Source organism: Cimex lectularius, unplaced genomic scaffold, assembly GCF_000648675.2.
Source record: "Cimex lectularius strain Harlan isolate CLEC.00 unplaced genomic scaffold, Clec_2.1 scaffold258, whole genome shotgun sequence".
NCBI lineage: Eukaryota > Metazoa > Arthropoda > Insecta > Hemiptera > Cimicidae > Cimex > Cimex lectularius.
This window is the reverse complement of record NW_019392828.1, coordinates 264,437-281,986: the sequence shown is the minus strand read 5'-3', so window position 1 is coordinate 281,986 and position 17,550 is coordinate 264,437. Positions and strand designations below refer to the sequence as shown.

At 35.5% G+C, this 17,550-nt stretch overlaps 1 protein-coding gene across 6 annotated transcripts in view; it reads right to left on the bottom strand.

The window, feature by feature from the left end:
* LOC106670319 (nucleolysin TIA-1) overlaps positions 1–17,550 on the bottom strand; it is a 387,290-nt gene that overhangs the window by 247,474 nt on the left and 122,266 nt on the right. Inside the window, exon 1 of one of the 6 annotated variants that reach the window (XM_024228480.1) lies at positions 14,244–14,390. The exons of the other annotated variants lie outside the window; for them this stretch is intronic. Coding sequence (XP_024084248.1) covers positions 14,244–14,274 — 31 coding nt within the window. The 5' untranslated portion in view covers positions 14,275–14,390. Of the gene's footprint in view, positions 1–14,243; positions 14,391–17,550 lie in introns of those variants that run through there. 6 annotated transcript variants of the gene reach the window in all.

Below are 17,550 nucleotides of genomic sequence, written 5' to 3'. Positions count from 1 at the left end.
GTAGTTCGAAATAAGTGTGAAATAACAAAACGTGACCAAATATATTATTGGAAAAACGACTTGTGAAAACGTTATCTTCTAATAGCCTGGGATTCTGGCCAGGGGGAAAAGATTTTAGGATAAGAAGTAGGATTGGATTAACAGTGAGATGTAAGGGTTCACGACATTGGCACCATCTGTGTCTTGGCTATTTCAGACGGATAGATATATATTTCGGGAGTGACGCTGTTACGGAGATATATAGGGACAATCAAGAGTCGAAAAAAGGGGGAAGAACGGAACAAAAACCTTTCCGGGATCAGAGAAAATAATAGATGGCATTTTGAAAAATTATGGCCGTCCGGGGTCAAATTAAACGACCGCAAAAATAAGACGGCCGATATAAGGCAAAACCAATTATAGCAAATGTTACAAAGTGAAAATAATTCTTACCAACGAGAGATAAAATTTGTTACGTTTTTCCAAAAGTGTTCACCTTTTCTTTAACTGCTCTTTCAACAACATAAAATTAAGAAATTCATATAAAAAATTGTAAATATACGGTGAATTAATAATTGTTCTACTCTGCGGGAAAAGACGGACCACCAAACATACCAAATATATTTAAAAAAATTAAAATTTTCCATGTGGCTTTTTAATAAATTGTTTGTGTTATTTTTACATTAAATTTGTGGCGTTTCGGGCATTTAACTTTAAATTTAATAATAACAAAAAATTATTTAAAAAACACATGGAAAAGTAAAAAACATTCTAAATATAAAAAACGTCTAAAAAAATCCATGTTATTAGAATAAAAATTACAACTAAAAATACACTTTAAAAAAATCAATATTAATAACAGCAGGGGGCGTCGGTGGCAGCAACGGACGGTGACATGGCGCTCATCGCTCAAGGCAAAGGTCCCGGGTTCGAATCCAGCAGGCCTGCATTCGAACCCGACTTACTTACAAATGGGATTTTTTCATAAACACCGGCACCCTGAGGGTTTATATAACCTTTGCTGTTGCGAACCCTCGTAAAAAAAATAAATAAATAAAAAACAACAGCGTTTGTCAAATCTTATGGACATTTTACTAGTCACCTTTTTAAAATTCATATTACACGATGAAAAAAAATATAACAACACTATATTTTTAGTTTATGTTAGAAAATATTTCCATGTGTTTTTTTAAATAAAAAAGTAAATACATTACTTGTTTACATTTACTTTGACTTTGCGGGTATTTACTCTCATCATCAGCATATACATTTTTTATAAAAAGACTAAGTATAACATATATATCCATATTTTACATTTTATTAAAAGCTTATCATATATTGTATTAAACTTATAATTATTTAATATACATTCTATTTTAAATGATATGACCATCTTCCATCAGTAATTTAAGTTTATTTGCAATATATCATTTTTGTATTATATCTAAGTAGTATTTTAAAAAAATGGAAAATTTACTTTCTGACAGGCCTCATCGCCAAAATGGAAGAAGTTTATATATTCTTTTTTAACACTGTATTTTGTAATATATGTGTACAATCATAATTTGAACAATTTTTTATTATTTATTTATTCAAGCGTAGGCTAATGGGGCGAGTGCTGGAAAACTAAGCAATATGCTTGTTGATTTTTTGGTAAAATTTACTGCTTATGATGAAATGACCGCCGTTTGTCTTCGCTTTAACATAATGAATTTAATTAACATACGTTATAAGGGTTGTATCAATTTTCCACAGCAACTGTATGGCAAATGTGACAATTATAGGTGTTATAAATATGTATTATCATGCTATATCTCCGAAGCAGAAACGTTAGTTTGATCCCACTAAATGGAAATACTTGTGCTTTAACTATACAGAGCGTGTAGGCAATTATCGTGACATTGCTGTTCTATTAAGTTTCCTTTCCCTGTTTTAATTATTTCCAAGATTATCCTGAATAAAAAAGTATTTTAAATTAAATACACCTACTACAAAAGGCGGTCCATAGACTAATGCCGATATATTATATCCAATTATTTATTATCGGTATATGATAAAATAAGTACAAAACATAAATAAACGGTATTGTTAGTAAATCGACAGAGCTAAAGATTAACTTTATCCGGATGATTGAATATTAAATGTTAAACGTTGTAATCTTTTGAAAGACACAATCCACAGGCTAAGAACTTCTTTGCTATTACTTATTAACACTGCTCTGCACATTTTATCGTTTACATTGTATTGTACCTTTAAAGTTCACCACTGATGACGAACTGAAGCCGAAATATTTTGTAAAAACGAACAAACAGCAAGTTTTAATTTTAAAAAAATTCCAATATACTTACTATTTGCATTCAGAAATAGCAGTACTATGAATGTAATAATTATTTATTTACATACCTTAGCCAACGAGAATGATAGGAATAAAACATTACTCACCTGAAACAATAAAAAGAAAAATAATTAAATACAGTTGGTCCATACATTTAGAGGAAAAGTTCAGTTAGGAATAGTTCAAAAAATTGGCCATACGCGGTTGACACATGGGCACCTGCTTTTGGGCCAAAGCCCGCGCACGTGCCCCTTATGCAGAGAAAGGTTGCTCGATGTGTCCCACATAATAGAGGCGTGTCATGCCTTTGCTCCATACAGAGAGCGTGTAGGCATGCCGCCGGTCTTAAGAAGGGTTCTCGAGCACGGTAGCGAGTTTCAGATCCCCTTGTTCCGCTTTTTAGAGGAAATTGGGTTTTTTTATTGTATATAGTATGTCTTATGTGTTGTGTCTATGTTTTGTCTGAGTGAATGTATGTATTAGCGTGAATGGCGAGGGGTGAGGGTGAAATATAACGCCATCATCGCCCATCGTACGATGAAAGCGAGTGAGTGTATGTTCGGGGTCGATGGCGGAATATTTATAAAAGTACCCCATCGACCTCAATCTAGTTTAGTTTAAGTATATTTCCGTGGAGGAATATCAAGTACTCCACCGACCAAACGGAATGAGTGTACTGTATGGATGTATTTAAGTGTATGAATGTATTTATTTGTATGAATGTAGTGTTTGAACGGGTACAGAATTTAGACTTAGGGGCTGAAATGACCTAGATGGAAAAAAAATACGAGTTCAGATTTGAGATGAAGTAAATTGAAAATAGCTGGTAGGCCAGACTGTAAAAAGAAATGGAAAAGGAAAGAAAGGAGATAGAGACGGAGAGAGAGAAAGAGATGGATAGATAGAGGTAGGTAGATAGATAGATAGATAGAAAGATAGATAGAGAGAGAGAGAGAGAGAGAGAGAGAGAGAGAGAGAGAGAGTGTGTGTGTGTGAGAGAGAGAGAGTATAAATAATAGAAGCAATAATTAGAATTCAGGGAAAAGTAGTAATAATAAAGAATTCTCTGTCTTTTGCGAATCACAGTAAACTTAAAAGTTGAGAAAAGGAGGGTAAAGTTTTCTAATGTTGCAATAGCACCTAATTTATAGTTATCAATTAACTACAACCCCTTTGGATGGTATGGAATATGATAAACCCCCAGGAGGGTTAGTTTAATCGCTCGAGTTGAATTAAATTCAGCTTTGCTCATACGGGTGGATAACTGGAATGGACGATTTGTCGCAGGAAGCACAGACCGGTTTAAAATCTATGCGCGTCATTTGGACGGATCAGTTTGCCATTTGGCCGTTCCGTTCGGCTATGTTTATGCATAAATGGTCCAAGTGGAAAAACAAGAAGCTACGAATTATACTTCGGCCAATGTCGGATTTTCATACCCTTGGGGACGAATTGTTTTATTATTAAACGAAGGATATGCGACGTAAGCCGGCCGAGATTAACACTATCACTCCGCGATAAACGGACTAATAAGTCCATATCTAATTAAATTGTTTTTTAAATCATATTAAATCGCTGTGTCGTCGAATCCGTTATTGACATTCCTTGATTGGAACTGCAACGTTATTGTTCATTTGAATATAAATTCAAAATTCAAAGACAAAGAAAGCCCACATCGAAAAAAGTAAACGGATACATTTGATTGTGTCAACTTTAATTAACGTTCTGTTCTCGTTACTTCACGATAACTAGTAATGAGAAGTGGTATACATCTAATATTTGCTTTAACGTGTGAAGGTTGTTTGGTACCTCTTGGGTTGAATGCATTCCCAAATATTTGATCAAACAAAACGGGCCTGCTACCAAACAAGCCGGGAGAACATACATCACCCGGCCCAGTTTTGAATTAACACGGGATGTTTGTTGCGCCTTCTGAGGACGCTGATCTCGTCAAACATTTTGAAAATTTATTTTTTAAATTGAACAAATAGTTTGGTTTATCAATAAAACACAATATGTCTCATTTTCAAATGCATTACGTTTTAAATATTCTCTAGAACAATCATGCCGTCAAATACATTTAAATATTGGATGCAAAATCCTTCGTGCTGCAAACCATTTGACAATTCAAAGTGCAAATTTGAGTGTGAATACAGGGTTTCACAGTCGTTGATCAAATATGATTTGCAGTCTATTAAACACAACAGTTGGAGTTTGTTAAATAATTCTCTCTGACAAAGCATGATGAACACGAGGCTTGGAGCTTAATACATCACTCAAAAGTACATTGTAAATACAAAAAGGGCTTCGAACCGTTGCGGGGGTAGATGTGCATTACAAATTATCAGAAAAACAAACCTACTTTCAAATATTTCACTACCGAAAACCCGGTTTTTTATTCGCAGTGGTGACTGTTACGTTAAAAACGTTTCTGCAGGATATACTGTTGAAAGGACAAGGATCAAATAATAACACACATACAATATTAAACACATTACATTAGTATTAATTTTCATATGTTGACAAAAAATATTCTCCAATCGGAAAGTGTTGTACTATTCATTGAAAAGAGGGAAAAGCTGAATTAATTAGAGAAACCACGGAATTTCGTAATTAAGGATCAATTCATATTAAAAATTCATGAAGTTAAGTGGACAATTATCAAAACGCGTTGCTGCAACAATGCTTTTGAATAATTTATCACCACTGGGTAACCACAAAACAAAAATATGAACGATATCAACAATTTTTAAATAAATTATACCGTATCACCGTTGAAAACAAACCTACTATATTCCTTCTATTCATTTTCTTCCCTAAACAATTATTCCTTGTTTAGTATTAATTGTTATAGTTCATAATTGATACCTTTAGCATTTCTAGCAATCGCTTTTCCGTCCCGTCAACATCATCACTATTACAATAAAATCCTATTTAATCAACAACCGTAAACAAACGCTATATATGCATTTTATTTTACCTTTATAATTTACACAAATACCACAGTTTTTGTTTTAATCTACAACAAAAGAGTAATAAATTTGTATAGTGTTTTTAAAATCATAAAAATCACTTTTTATGGTTAGTAAGTCAAGCAGTCACTACAATACTACACTATATTCCTTCTATTCATTTTCTTCCCTAAACAATTATTCCTTGTTTAGTATTAATTGTTATAGTTCATAATTGATACCTTTAGCATTTCTAGCAATCGCTTTTCCGTCCCGTCAACATCATCACTATTACAATAAAATCCTATTTAATCAACAACCGTAAACAAACGCTTGAATTGAACTGAGATGCACATTCTCACCGAAAATGGTGTGAAACAGATACTCATTTTAACGAATAGAACACAATTGATGGCATGTGTTCATCCACTCGTTTACCAACCACCACCTGGAACTCATAATCTTTCTGCAGTGTGGTTTTCGATATCAGAATTCCTCGAATTAAGTAATCTTAATTTTGAATTGTGAGACACCGACAGATATCCTTGTAGAAATGTATACGAAGAAATATATATATGCATAGACTGCAGGGTGTATCAACTTCTATAGTCTACTTGTTTTGACCGAGTTATGATACTATCGTCCATTTTGTTTTAGCTTTCTTATCTAATATGTATTTAAAAATATCAATGTTTCGATGTTCTGTTACGTCTAGTTAGATTTCAAATGTCAATGACCTCTCTTACTATAATTTTTCTTTTTATTATTTTCTCGAAGTAATACTCTTGAAATCATTTGGATCCTATCGCACAATAATGTATAACTGAGTATTCAGTTCATGTTCTGCTTTCCAAGAAAAATGTTTACAAGCGCGAGGATAGAGATATGCTAGTTGCCTTTGTTGATGCTGGGCAAAAAGGAAGGTCAGCGTCAATTCCTACAGGTTGCTTTCGATTTCTTAATGGTTACCATATCCTTTGAATTCATTTAACTAAACTTTTCTTATCAGAGAGAGAATTCCGGATAGCAGACACTCTGATCATCATATTTTCCTGCGTTTATACCAGAATTTGGTTGAGCATGGGTGCTAACTCCAACCGTACACGCCCGGGAGATAAATTGGCACACAAGAATTCCTCTTATTTCTTGGCCTTCGAGGTCGCAAGATTTGACCCCCTTGGACTATTTTCTTTGGGGGTATTGATGAATCCACCTCCAGTATTTATGTAAAAAAAGTTATGTTAAATCTGTCCTTCTATCGTGCGATTCCAGACCTAAGTTAATTTGCGGTTTGTATAAGACTTTTTTGCTAAAGTTAATTGTCCAAGAATTGGAACAACGGATTGTAGCTTGCAGAGAAATCCGCACAGAAATGATAGAAAAGGCCAGAATTCGTATTTGAGCATTTATTATAAACGTAAATTTTAATAAGTAGTCAATCTGCAACATAATAACAGCTGGGAGTTATTTTAAAAATAAAAATTGACTGGATGATGATAAAAACAATCCTTTTTTGTAACCCCTACCCTATTCTGAGGCAATTTCTAACCAAAATTAACTTCCTGATGTAAATCGTTTTTAAATAAACAGGTAGGGCCATCATGTTGTATCAAAAAGCATACCCCTCACGCGTCCGTCGGGCATAGCGCAGTAATGGTCGATCCTATCAACATTTTGCTTTCAGTAAAAGTGGCAGAAAATAAGCTCTAAAATCGAATCGTGCAATAAAAATATGGAATTCTCATTTAAAATAACCAAGTTAGTGTCATTTCCCACCTACATGAGAAAGTTATGCTAAATCTGTTACGATCACCCGATTCCTAGGCAAAATTAACTTGGGGTTTGTAGAAGACGACTTTTTGCTAAAGTTAACCACTTCTGAATTAAACGGGTGGACTGTAGCAGTTGATAAATACTTTATATCGATGGGGGAGGGGCTTCTTTTGGTAAAATGCTTTCAAAAATAATAAAGAACTATAGTTATAGATCAACATTTCTTTTAAATTAATCCGTTTATATTTAGTGATCTAATTGACCATATTAATTATTTCAAATTATTATTTGGTAAATGGGTTCGAATCCCTCTGGTGATACTAACTTTTTCATCTCAATCAAGACCTTACATAAAAAGAATAATAATTAGTTTATTTTAAAGTTTGCGCCTCTTTTTTATTATTGTTTAGGTAAATCCCCCCCCCCTTAGACCTTTTAGTTCCTGCAGATTTTGTTCATTTTTGGAAGACGCCTTTCACTCACCTTGTGAGCATCATCAATTAGCCTTCGTTACACAAAACTTAATAGAAAAAACACACTCACGAACTGTTCTTTTCAAACTATCAAATATACTGACATTGAACGATCAGGTTGACATCGAGAATGCACCACTATATAAATACTGGGGATAGATAGGTGACGTCACACTTTACAGGATACATGGAATAAGACAACAATGAAGCGGTTACCAGAGTTGAGTGTATTTCGCCGGCTACGACCGATTCAATGTGGACAATTTGAAAAGAACAGTTCCTGTGTGTGTTTTTCTATTCTGTTTCGTTTAAACAATAGTATATAAAAAGTACTACAGATGCTATTGTCTGTAATTTTTGCGATATATTTTGGTTAGTAAACTTTGAAAATAGATTTAGTTTTTTCCTTAACTATCCGTAGTTCCGCTATTTTCCCTCTGTTTTTTTCTTTCTTTTGTGCATCACGACAATGATATCTGCAGTTGAATATGTGCAAGTGTTTGTTCCGGATCTCTGGCTGTACCAGGCAGTACAATTAATAATCTGCCGGTGGTCTTCTTTGCCCCAGCGATGCCAGTGTATTTATCACACTGAGTGACACGAACCAGAGATAATGCAATAATGTATTCCATACATGTGGGATCTAATCGGCTTGACATGCAGCAGTTATCCGGCGGACTGACAGTCCACGGGGTGAAACGTGCAAAAATCTGCGTCCGCGGGCCATAATGTCAAGGGGAGAAACAGGGTAGCAATTTTAAACCCCATGATTGAATAAAATCTAATTTCGCCAGGTGGAGGATTCACGCTGCTGCGGCGAACGATTTCGAGAGGAGGGGAGTGGATCCACCCAGAATCCGGACATCTAGACCACTTGGGGCGTGAAGAGAATTATGACAACCCCCGCTTCGTGGGGTTTTGGACGTAGCGGACTGTAGCGACTGTGAGAGCGGACGACAGTTGTGGAGAGAGCGAGAAGGAAATATCGATCGCAGAGTGCAACATCTGTCCTGTTCAGTTTATAACTCTAGTCATCGCACGTGTCCGGGTTGGCCGATTGAAAAAACTTGCTCCACGTCGATTAGTATGCTCAAGACTCAAAAAACTCCAAAACAACCCGTACAACAGGACAAACCGCTTAAAGGACAAGTTTCTCTTACTTTTCAAATTTATAACACAGTTGTCCAACAAGCAAAAAGCGTTAACATTAACTCCACGCCGACCGGAGCATATAAAAGCATGGTGAGCATAAAAGGCTCACGATGAACTAATCAAAAACATCCACTCCCCTCCCTATTAGAATAAAAAGAAGAGTTTTGCTTTGATTTTTTGTTAGTTTGTTTGTTAAGATATTATAGAAATTTGTTCATATGGTCATAACTCCAAATTAACAAAGCCAAATTTCGAATTATTCAAATAATCGGGCTTTTGTGTTTATTAGACTGCAATAGAAAAAAAATCTGCTCTTAAATTAATGTCCTCAGATTGTGAAATTAATTCAGCAGGTTGTTCTAAAAAATTAAACAGGGCCCACTTTAAATAAAATATTGGTGTTGTTTGTGGCTCTGCGAGTTGATGAACACATGTTAAATTGATCGACACTGATCAATTTATTGGGCGACGATTTGCTGGTTTACTTTAACTCACAACACAGACAAAATTATTGACCGTTGTACGTTTTTCTGTAGTAAAATTTGTTCTAAAGAAAAAAAATTGACTTGGGTTTAAGAAATTGTCAAACCTTTTTGAATACGAAAAGATTGGGATTTCAAATGATCAATTTAGAATAAAATAAACAAAATACTAAATAGCAAACAATGACACCTGACATTTATCAATTAGGAAAGAGTGAATACTCTGAAACACTGATATAGTGCATAACAAATTAAAACAATACACTAACTGAATTTGTAATTAATAATAATAACTAATTTTCTTTCTACAAATCTAGGGTTTAGAGTAAATCGAATAATGTGCATGGGGCGTCAGTGGCGGCAACGGTTTAGGCGTTGACACGGTGTTCATCACTGTAAGGTCCCGGGTTCGAATCCAGCGGCCCTGCATGCATGGGCTGTTTTTCATAAACACCGGCACCACGAGGGTTTATATGACCTCTGCTGTTGCGAATCCTCGAAAAAAAAAATGGTATGCCCATCAGGGTAGATGACGGAAACGATTGTAATTTAGAATATGTAATGTGTAGTGACGTTAATTGATGATTATTTAAAGATCATGAGATGCGGTTTAATGTGATGTGGGTTAGTTAGAAAAACATTTTCTTTATCATACCTATATTTCGATATTTATTGAAATCATCTTCAGGGCCTGGAATTTATAAACATTGTTTAAATTATACAAATACATTAACACACAAATATGAATATGTGATTTAATCGACCTGTTTGTACTCACTCAAAATCTGTGTTTTCTGTGTAGACGTGTCATTGTTGTATTGAGTGTTAGTGACATTTTAATGTTTTTGTTTATATATGTTTCATCATCTTTAAATAATATTTGTAATTTAGGATTGAATTTTTGTACCTTCATAAGAATATTACAAATTTCATATCATACGACTGTTTTCTACTCAAACAAAAACTAGTAAATGAAAAATACTCGTGATAGCTTAAACTATGGATGCACTAGGACGACGCAGAATGACATATCATGCTTGTTATCGATTATAGCAGGTTGATCCTTTGATTAGCACAGAATTAGAATAGGTCAATGCCCAATCTGTAAAAGTCAATTCCTTTTTTGACCAGGGCATTGTTATCTGTGTCATTGTTTCACACAATTTCTTGTTGGTGAGTTTGACCTTGTTGAGTAGGTGGGGGAGGACAAACTCTGGGCAGCTGCGTTAAGTCGCTTACGGTCAGGTGGCCAGCTGTGAAACCTTCAAGAAGCATGACGAAGATTGCCTTTAGCGGTCAAAAGCGAGGAAACGAGTTTGTAAGCATTATTATGAGAATTAAAAGAGAGAGAGAGTGAGAGAGAGGAAGAGAGAGAGTCTGCGATATTGAAAAGAGTGAGATGAGAGGTGTAAGACTTAGACCTCATTTCATTGCAATTATTATTGTTCACTTCATAAAAATGCTTTGGTTTAATATTGTTTTCTTTCTTTTCTTTAATAACAGATCAGATATCATCGAAATTATTTCTTTCGGGAGAGAAAGAAAGAAAGGCGTACTCAGGGGATAAAATCATCTCAAATAAGGGGTCGGATTGTTGGCTGGGAAAATACGATCCACGACCGCCCTGAGCGATTCCTTGGAGCAAAGTGGAACTGTGTAAAAACAGAACGGCCCCGGGAAGATGGCCGGCGGTCGAAATTGCCGACGGTAAATAAATCCTTTCTGGACTTATGGCACCTGACAATGGGGAACAATCCTCGTAGTGGGAGCTCAGTGAAATACTGGACCCAATATCCTTAGGCAGTTAAGGGCAGGCCTCGCTCCCTGATCCATGGCCAGGATAACTTCCTAATAGCCTATGAATAACTTTGAAACCTTTTTTTTCCAACAGACTTCTACAGATTTGGCACCCCCTTTTGCAAAGGGAAATTAATTTCAGAGAACTATCAAATTAACTTTTTAGTAGGAGAGCAATTTCTCTCCAATATCAAAGCAATCACGTTCGTCGTTTAAAAAAAATTGTAGGCACCCAAAAGTCCTTTTTTTCACCCTACCACCGAAATTTCAATTATATCTCACTTAATATTTTGTTAATATTTAAAACTCAATTTAAAGTTAAATTCAAAAATTGAAAAATGACAAAAGGAGGGAAAATTCGAAAGGTTGTAGGTTGAGATGGGAAGTTGGTGTTCGGTGTATCGGAGTGACGATAGCTCAAATAGTTAGAGTAACGGCGTATTGAGCCGAAGGTCGTGGGTTCAAATCCCGCTCATAACACCAACTTTTTAATTTCAACCAATGCCTTACATAAAAATGTTAATTAATTGAAAGAAGTATTTTGGTCAATCAGACACTAAATATTATGGATTTAATAAATAAAATGACCTATAACTTCACTAACAGCTCCCTGTGGTCACTTCATACGACGCCGAGAATCGAATCCTGATTACACGACATTTGAAAAATGGCACAAGGAAGGAAAATTCGAAAGGTTGTAGGTTGAGATGGGGAGTTGGTGTCGGAGTGGGTCGAAGTCATGATAGCTAAAGTGGTTAGAGCAGCGGCGTATTGATCCGAAGGTCGTCGGTTCGAATCCGCTCGTGACACTAACTTTTCCATTTCAACCAAAACGTTACTGAAAAATGTTAATTAATTGAAAGAAGTAATTTGGTCAATCAGGCACTAAATGTAATGGATTTAAAATTTAGTTGAACACAACCACTCAATGGAATGTGAAAGGAAGAAGGATCGAACACTTCTTTCTTATCTGAAGAAAAAGATCAATAATATAAGATATTTAATTAAGATATATTTTCAAGGGTGCTGATAACTAAGTGCAGTGATATACGTGAAGTTTCTTATTATTCTTATTGTTTTTTCTCGTGATATTTCCTTCTTTGGTTTGGAGAGGAGAAGAGCCTGTAATTTGGTAATTTTCATCTTCAAAGCTGGATCTGAGGGATATTTGGTTCACATTCCATTATTTAAAATTAAATAAGTAAATAAAAACAGACCCTTGATTAAAGATAAGCTAGAAGCCAAAACGCATTTGATAGACCCAAACAGCGAGGATAGGCAGACAGAAATGATTAGAACCATGCAACTACGAAATGTTAAACTTGTCGGTATTTGAGGGCTCATTGTGATGTACGTGATGGTATAGTGGGTGCTGTTTTTTCTGATTTATTAACATTTTATATATTTTTATAGTTTAGTATGTCAGTCAAACTAATAAAACAGACAAAGCTGACGAAACATTACTCCGATAAACCGTTGAGATGAAGTAACACAACTAATCAACCAATTCAGGAAGATAGTCTAGGATGATATTAACCGAATCAACGTCAGGTTTACCACCTGCAGACACAATTTCAGATTTTATTTTGGCCTGATAATTGAATGTTACTGACTGATTTCAACCATATTGCAATTATTTAAACGTTTATTTTGATGGTGGATTTAACAGATTTAACAAGAGCAGATGGGCCTGAATTGTCTGGCGTTCTTGGTTCAGATCGGCCGCGGGTAGATTTGTTAGGAAGGGACCGTTACCGGTTTTGTTCCCCGTCTGCGAGTGGAACAGCTGTTCTCCACTACCTGAGGCATTTAACTTTCTCTTCGGCAGCTCCAAGCAATAAAACCGGTCTGTTTTACTATCCTTGCCGTTGCCCTTTTTCCTCTTATTTCGTCCACGATTGTTTAAATACGATGGCATACCCGTTGAAAAATCACCGCCCGAAGGACTCATCTCGTCTAAAATCCTCCAAAAACTCTCCCGGGTCGAAACGATTGAAAAGATTATCCAGAATTCTAATAATTGACCATTTGGTAGGTTTGGACGAAAAAAAGGATCATACTAATTATTTCATTCCTGTTAAAAACGGTTTCACCAATTTTATTTCATCACTGAGAATTAAAATTCTTCTGTTTGTACTTTTATCTTTCCGTTGACCTGTTTTGTTTTTTCTTGACCATTTTACCCCACTAGTAAATTGAAAGGCTAAGTGTTTGAAATTGAACAAAAGCCAATACAGCCTGGCAAAAACAATTGTGTAGGCCATCAATGATATAAAACAAGGATGGTAGAAGACAGGTTTTAAAACACACGAGTTGTTCAAGTTATAAAATAATCCTTTCTATGTAAGGTCTTGGTTGAGATAAAAACGTCAGTGTCACGAGCGGGATTCGAACCCACGACCTTCGGTTCAATACCTGTTCTAACCACTTGGCTACCGTGTCTTCGATCCACTCGGACACCAACTCCAACTCAACCTACAACCGTTCGAATCTTCCCTCTTGCCATTTTCAATTGTCGTGTAATCAGGATTCGATTCTCAGCGACTAATGAAGTGGCCACCGGGAGCTGTTTCGTGAAGCGATAATTCTTTTACTTATTAAATCCACTTACGTTTTAGTGGTCAATTGACCAAGTTACTTCTTTCAATTAATTATTCTTTTTATGTAAGATCTTAGTGAGATGCAAAATTTAGTGTAATTCCGCTCGTGACACTAACTCTTTCATCTCAACCAAGACCTTACATAAAAACATAATTATAAAATAATTATTAAAAAAGTGAAACAGTTAAGTTAAAAAAAGAAACAAATGCAGACTTTTCATATATTTACAAAAACCATCTCAGCTTTAATTATATTTCTATTGTGAGTCCATGTAAAATTTTAATATTACTGCAAGTGAATTGAGTAATTTTTAACAGAGATATGCCGGTTTTTAGTATGATACATGTGAATTAAATATTGAATTTACATTGAAAATTCTAATTTGGAAATAATCTTTTCTTTTACCGTTGTAATAATGCATTCTTGCATTGGACGTTTCCTTGGATAAGATTTGGAACATTGAATTGATAATTTACCCTATATAATTTTAACAAAAGTAAAAATGTAGAATTTTGTGTGACTCCACTCCCTAACATTAACTAGCCGGATGAAAACTGAATGGCAGGAACGAGTGAAAGAGGGGTTGAAAGCTCGGGGTGCGAATCGTGTGGGAAGGGTTGCCTTTATTGACAATGTGTTGCGGCAAACTTTCTACACGTACACTCACACGGGCCTACACTAGATTGAAACTCACACTCACCCACAGCGTAAAATTCATTGTTCGCCGGCATCACTTTTGTCTCTGCCGTTCTACAAAAGTACGGTCGATCGGGGTTTTTGGAAAAGGGAGTTTATGCTCTTGAAAAAGCTCAACGAAGCGGTGTTTATACTCCAGAAATGGATCGGACAGAAACAGCCTAAGGGATTGATGTTAAAAAGAGAAAAATGTTTACACTGGCTAAAACAAAAAGGAATAATAAGGTGTGATGAAAATGTATAGAAAAAAACCAAACTAAATTTAGCAATATGGAAACAAAGCGAATTATGTTTTGTCACCTGTCAACTACACAACCGATGACAGATTTACCCAAACAAAATTAGATAGATAGAATTTTTTGTTGGAGTCGTGAGGTGCGGTCGAGAATTAGGTAGTTTATAAAGCCTTTTTCATTTTTTTGCCGACGTTTCGACCTTTCTTCGGGTCATCAGGGAATAAAGTGTGGTGCTATTCTTCTGGTATCATACTGGTTTTGTGTGAAATTGTTGTGCGACCACACAAAACTAGTATGATACCGAAGGAATGTTATGCCCTGATGACCCGAATAAAGGTCGAAACGTTGACAAAAATAAAAATGAAAAAGGCGTTTTTCTAAACTACCTAATTCTCGACCGTGCCTCACGACTCCAACAAATTACTAAACAACCGGTCATTAAATAAAACACATTACCGACAGATTTTACGTAAGAAACAAATTTCCTACAACTAAAATTAACTTACCCAATAAAAAAATATCTCTTTTAACAAAGATGCCTGTTTTTTCATCTTCATGACCTCCAGTATTTTTGAAAATTCCAATAGACTACTTCTATATCTAGATTAATTGACATACTTGCAGTGGTGGTTTTTGACAAATCGATCACCAGGACGAAAATAATAACGTATATAAATGAATGAATTAGCATGAAAGTTGAAATAACTAGAAAAGAAGTTATTTAACTTCAAAGGCTAATAATAGTCCTAATAGGATTCATTAGTTCAGATGCCATAGATTTTTATTCCATGACCCGACGTTGTCTATTTTTGTAGATAACCTCTTGGGTCGTCTTGTTATCATTCTTTTCCTAATTATGAACTCGTCCATCTACAATGTAATTAATTTCTACTGCAATCCAAGATCACTTTTTGATGGATTAGCTTCAAGGCTGTTTTTTCTTACAATATAATTTATTTGCGTCCACCAGAAGCTTGTTCCACTTATTAAAGTATCAAGGTGAAAACACGAGGGGTCTTCTCGTCCTGATAGTGGAAGGGTGGCTTAATGGATGGAAATAGTGGTGGGGTGGGCAGGTGGTGCAGCATCTGCTCGCCGCGAAAGGCATACGTCATACTAACTGCCCACCCAGTATTGAGCGTTACCCTGGGAAAATTAAACTCTTGAAGAACGTCCCTCCAACGATGTGATGATGGTAAGAGATTCTCATGCCCCCCCCCTCTTATAGGCCATTCATCGTGCCGATGAATCATTCTCGGTGAGATTTGATTTTCACTCTATGGCACTTTTGCAACTGACCATCGCAGTTTCTTTATGATGACGACCATCGCAGAGGGAGCAAGATATACACAAATCAGATGCATGTAGAAATAAAGGACGTAAATGCAACATCTTTTTTTAAATTCCGTCCTGTCCAACAAGTAACACTCCAAACACTCCAGCGATTTTTTTTACACAAAAAAATGAGAGTTAATACACATAGTAATTTACCAGGCTTACGTTTATAAAAAGAAGAATCAATATTTCTTTAAAGTATTTGAGTATGTGGGATGTAGTCAAGTAGTTCTTTTTTTGTATTGTTGTCTAAGGCCAACAAAACAAAAAAAGGACTAAGAATCAATAAACATTCTTCATCGAGCTTGTTTGTAAAGAATTAAGAGCCAATCCACTTATTTCATGGCACTTTTTGTATATAATTAACAATCAATATAAATCCTTCAACGAGTTGTTGTATATACAATTAAAAGACAATTCAAAGGACTTCATTTACCTTTTATGTATAAAATTAAACGTCAGTACACACACTTCCTTGAGCTTTTATTTATAAAAGTAAGCGTTTATAACTATTGAGATAAGCTCGATGTTCAAAACATGTTCACAGGTTGAACAAACCTGGTAAACCACTTGATTGAGTTGGCTTCAGAATACCCACATTTCAATTTCCAAACAATTATACAAACGTTACGCAATTCAAATTAAGATCCAGCGTTAAATCATTAAGATCCAATTTCATCGGGACGTTACTGACCAACTGTTTTACACATATGTGCGGAGAAGAATATTCAAACGCGCAGCGTTAAGGTTATAAGTAGGTTGAATCAAGGCAACCAGTTCTTAAATTTCGAGAAATCTTCCCTTTCCCAAAAGCAATAAACTTAATGCTATCCTTTGTGTATGAAACAAAGAGCCAATTAGAAGTCGGTCAATGATCAATTCACCTTCATAACTTTCACCAAACCCCAAAACCTGTGGTTGTGATTATGTACCAAACAATTCATATTTGCCACATTAATGAAATAAAACAATACAAGATCATTTTAAATGAATTTAGTGAGTGATTTGTGTAATGTGAGAATGTATTGTAGAATAGATAAACGTGAATAATAATTAAGGATGAATCAGTTAAGCTGATAAGTATTGATACAAAAAACTTTGATGTTTACCAGATAAGAAGGGTAAAAATGTCCTGGTAAAAAGTTTGGGGTGTCTGTTTACTTTTTCTCCCCCTCTCCACTCCGCCGTTTAATCGCAAGGGAAGATAAATTTGTCAGTCGATTTATGCTTGAAGGGCGACCCCCTCACCATGATGATAATATTGTCTGGAGTGACAAAAACTGTCAAAAGCAGAACTAGCCTCCATGCAGGATGGACAACGACAAAAGCGCACAGCCTTGCACCAGAATCCCCGCTGTAATCGGGCATTGATTTTTTCTTCCACATTTACGCACGTGTATAATGAAGCAGAATTTATACAACACGGAACTCATTTTACACGCCTCGGTCGTTAAGAGATGATTGCCCACCCCCACCCACCATTGCAGGATTGCGTTGTTTGAGAGTGGGAATAATTATAATTAGAACGGCAAAAGCGTCATTTTATAGATCAAATACGGCAAGCAATTGCTCGACCGTTGAAAATCAGTTGGGTTCAGCCTGAACTGTATAGTATCAATAGCTAGATGCGGAACGATATTGGACCACACGAACAAAATTGACCTTTTACGTCCATTTATAGAAGACAATTCACAGTCAAAACAATCTAGAATTTAATTTCGATTTTTAGAGTTAAATGAA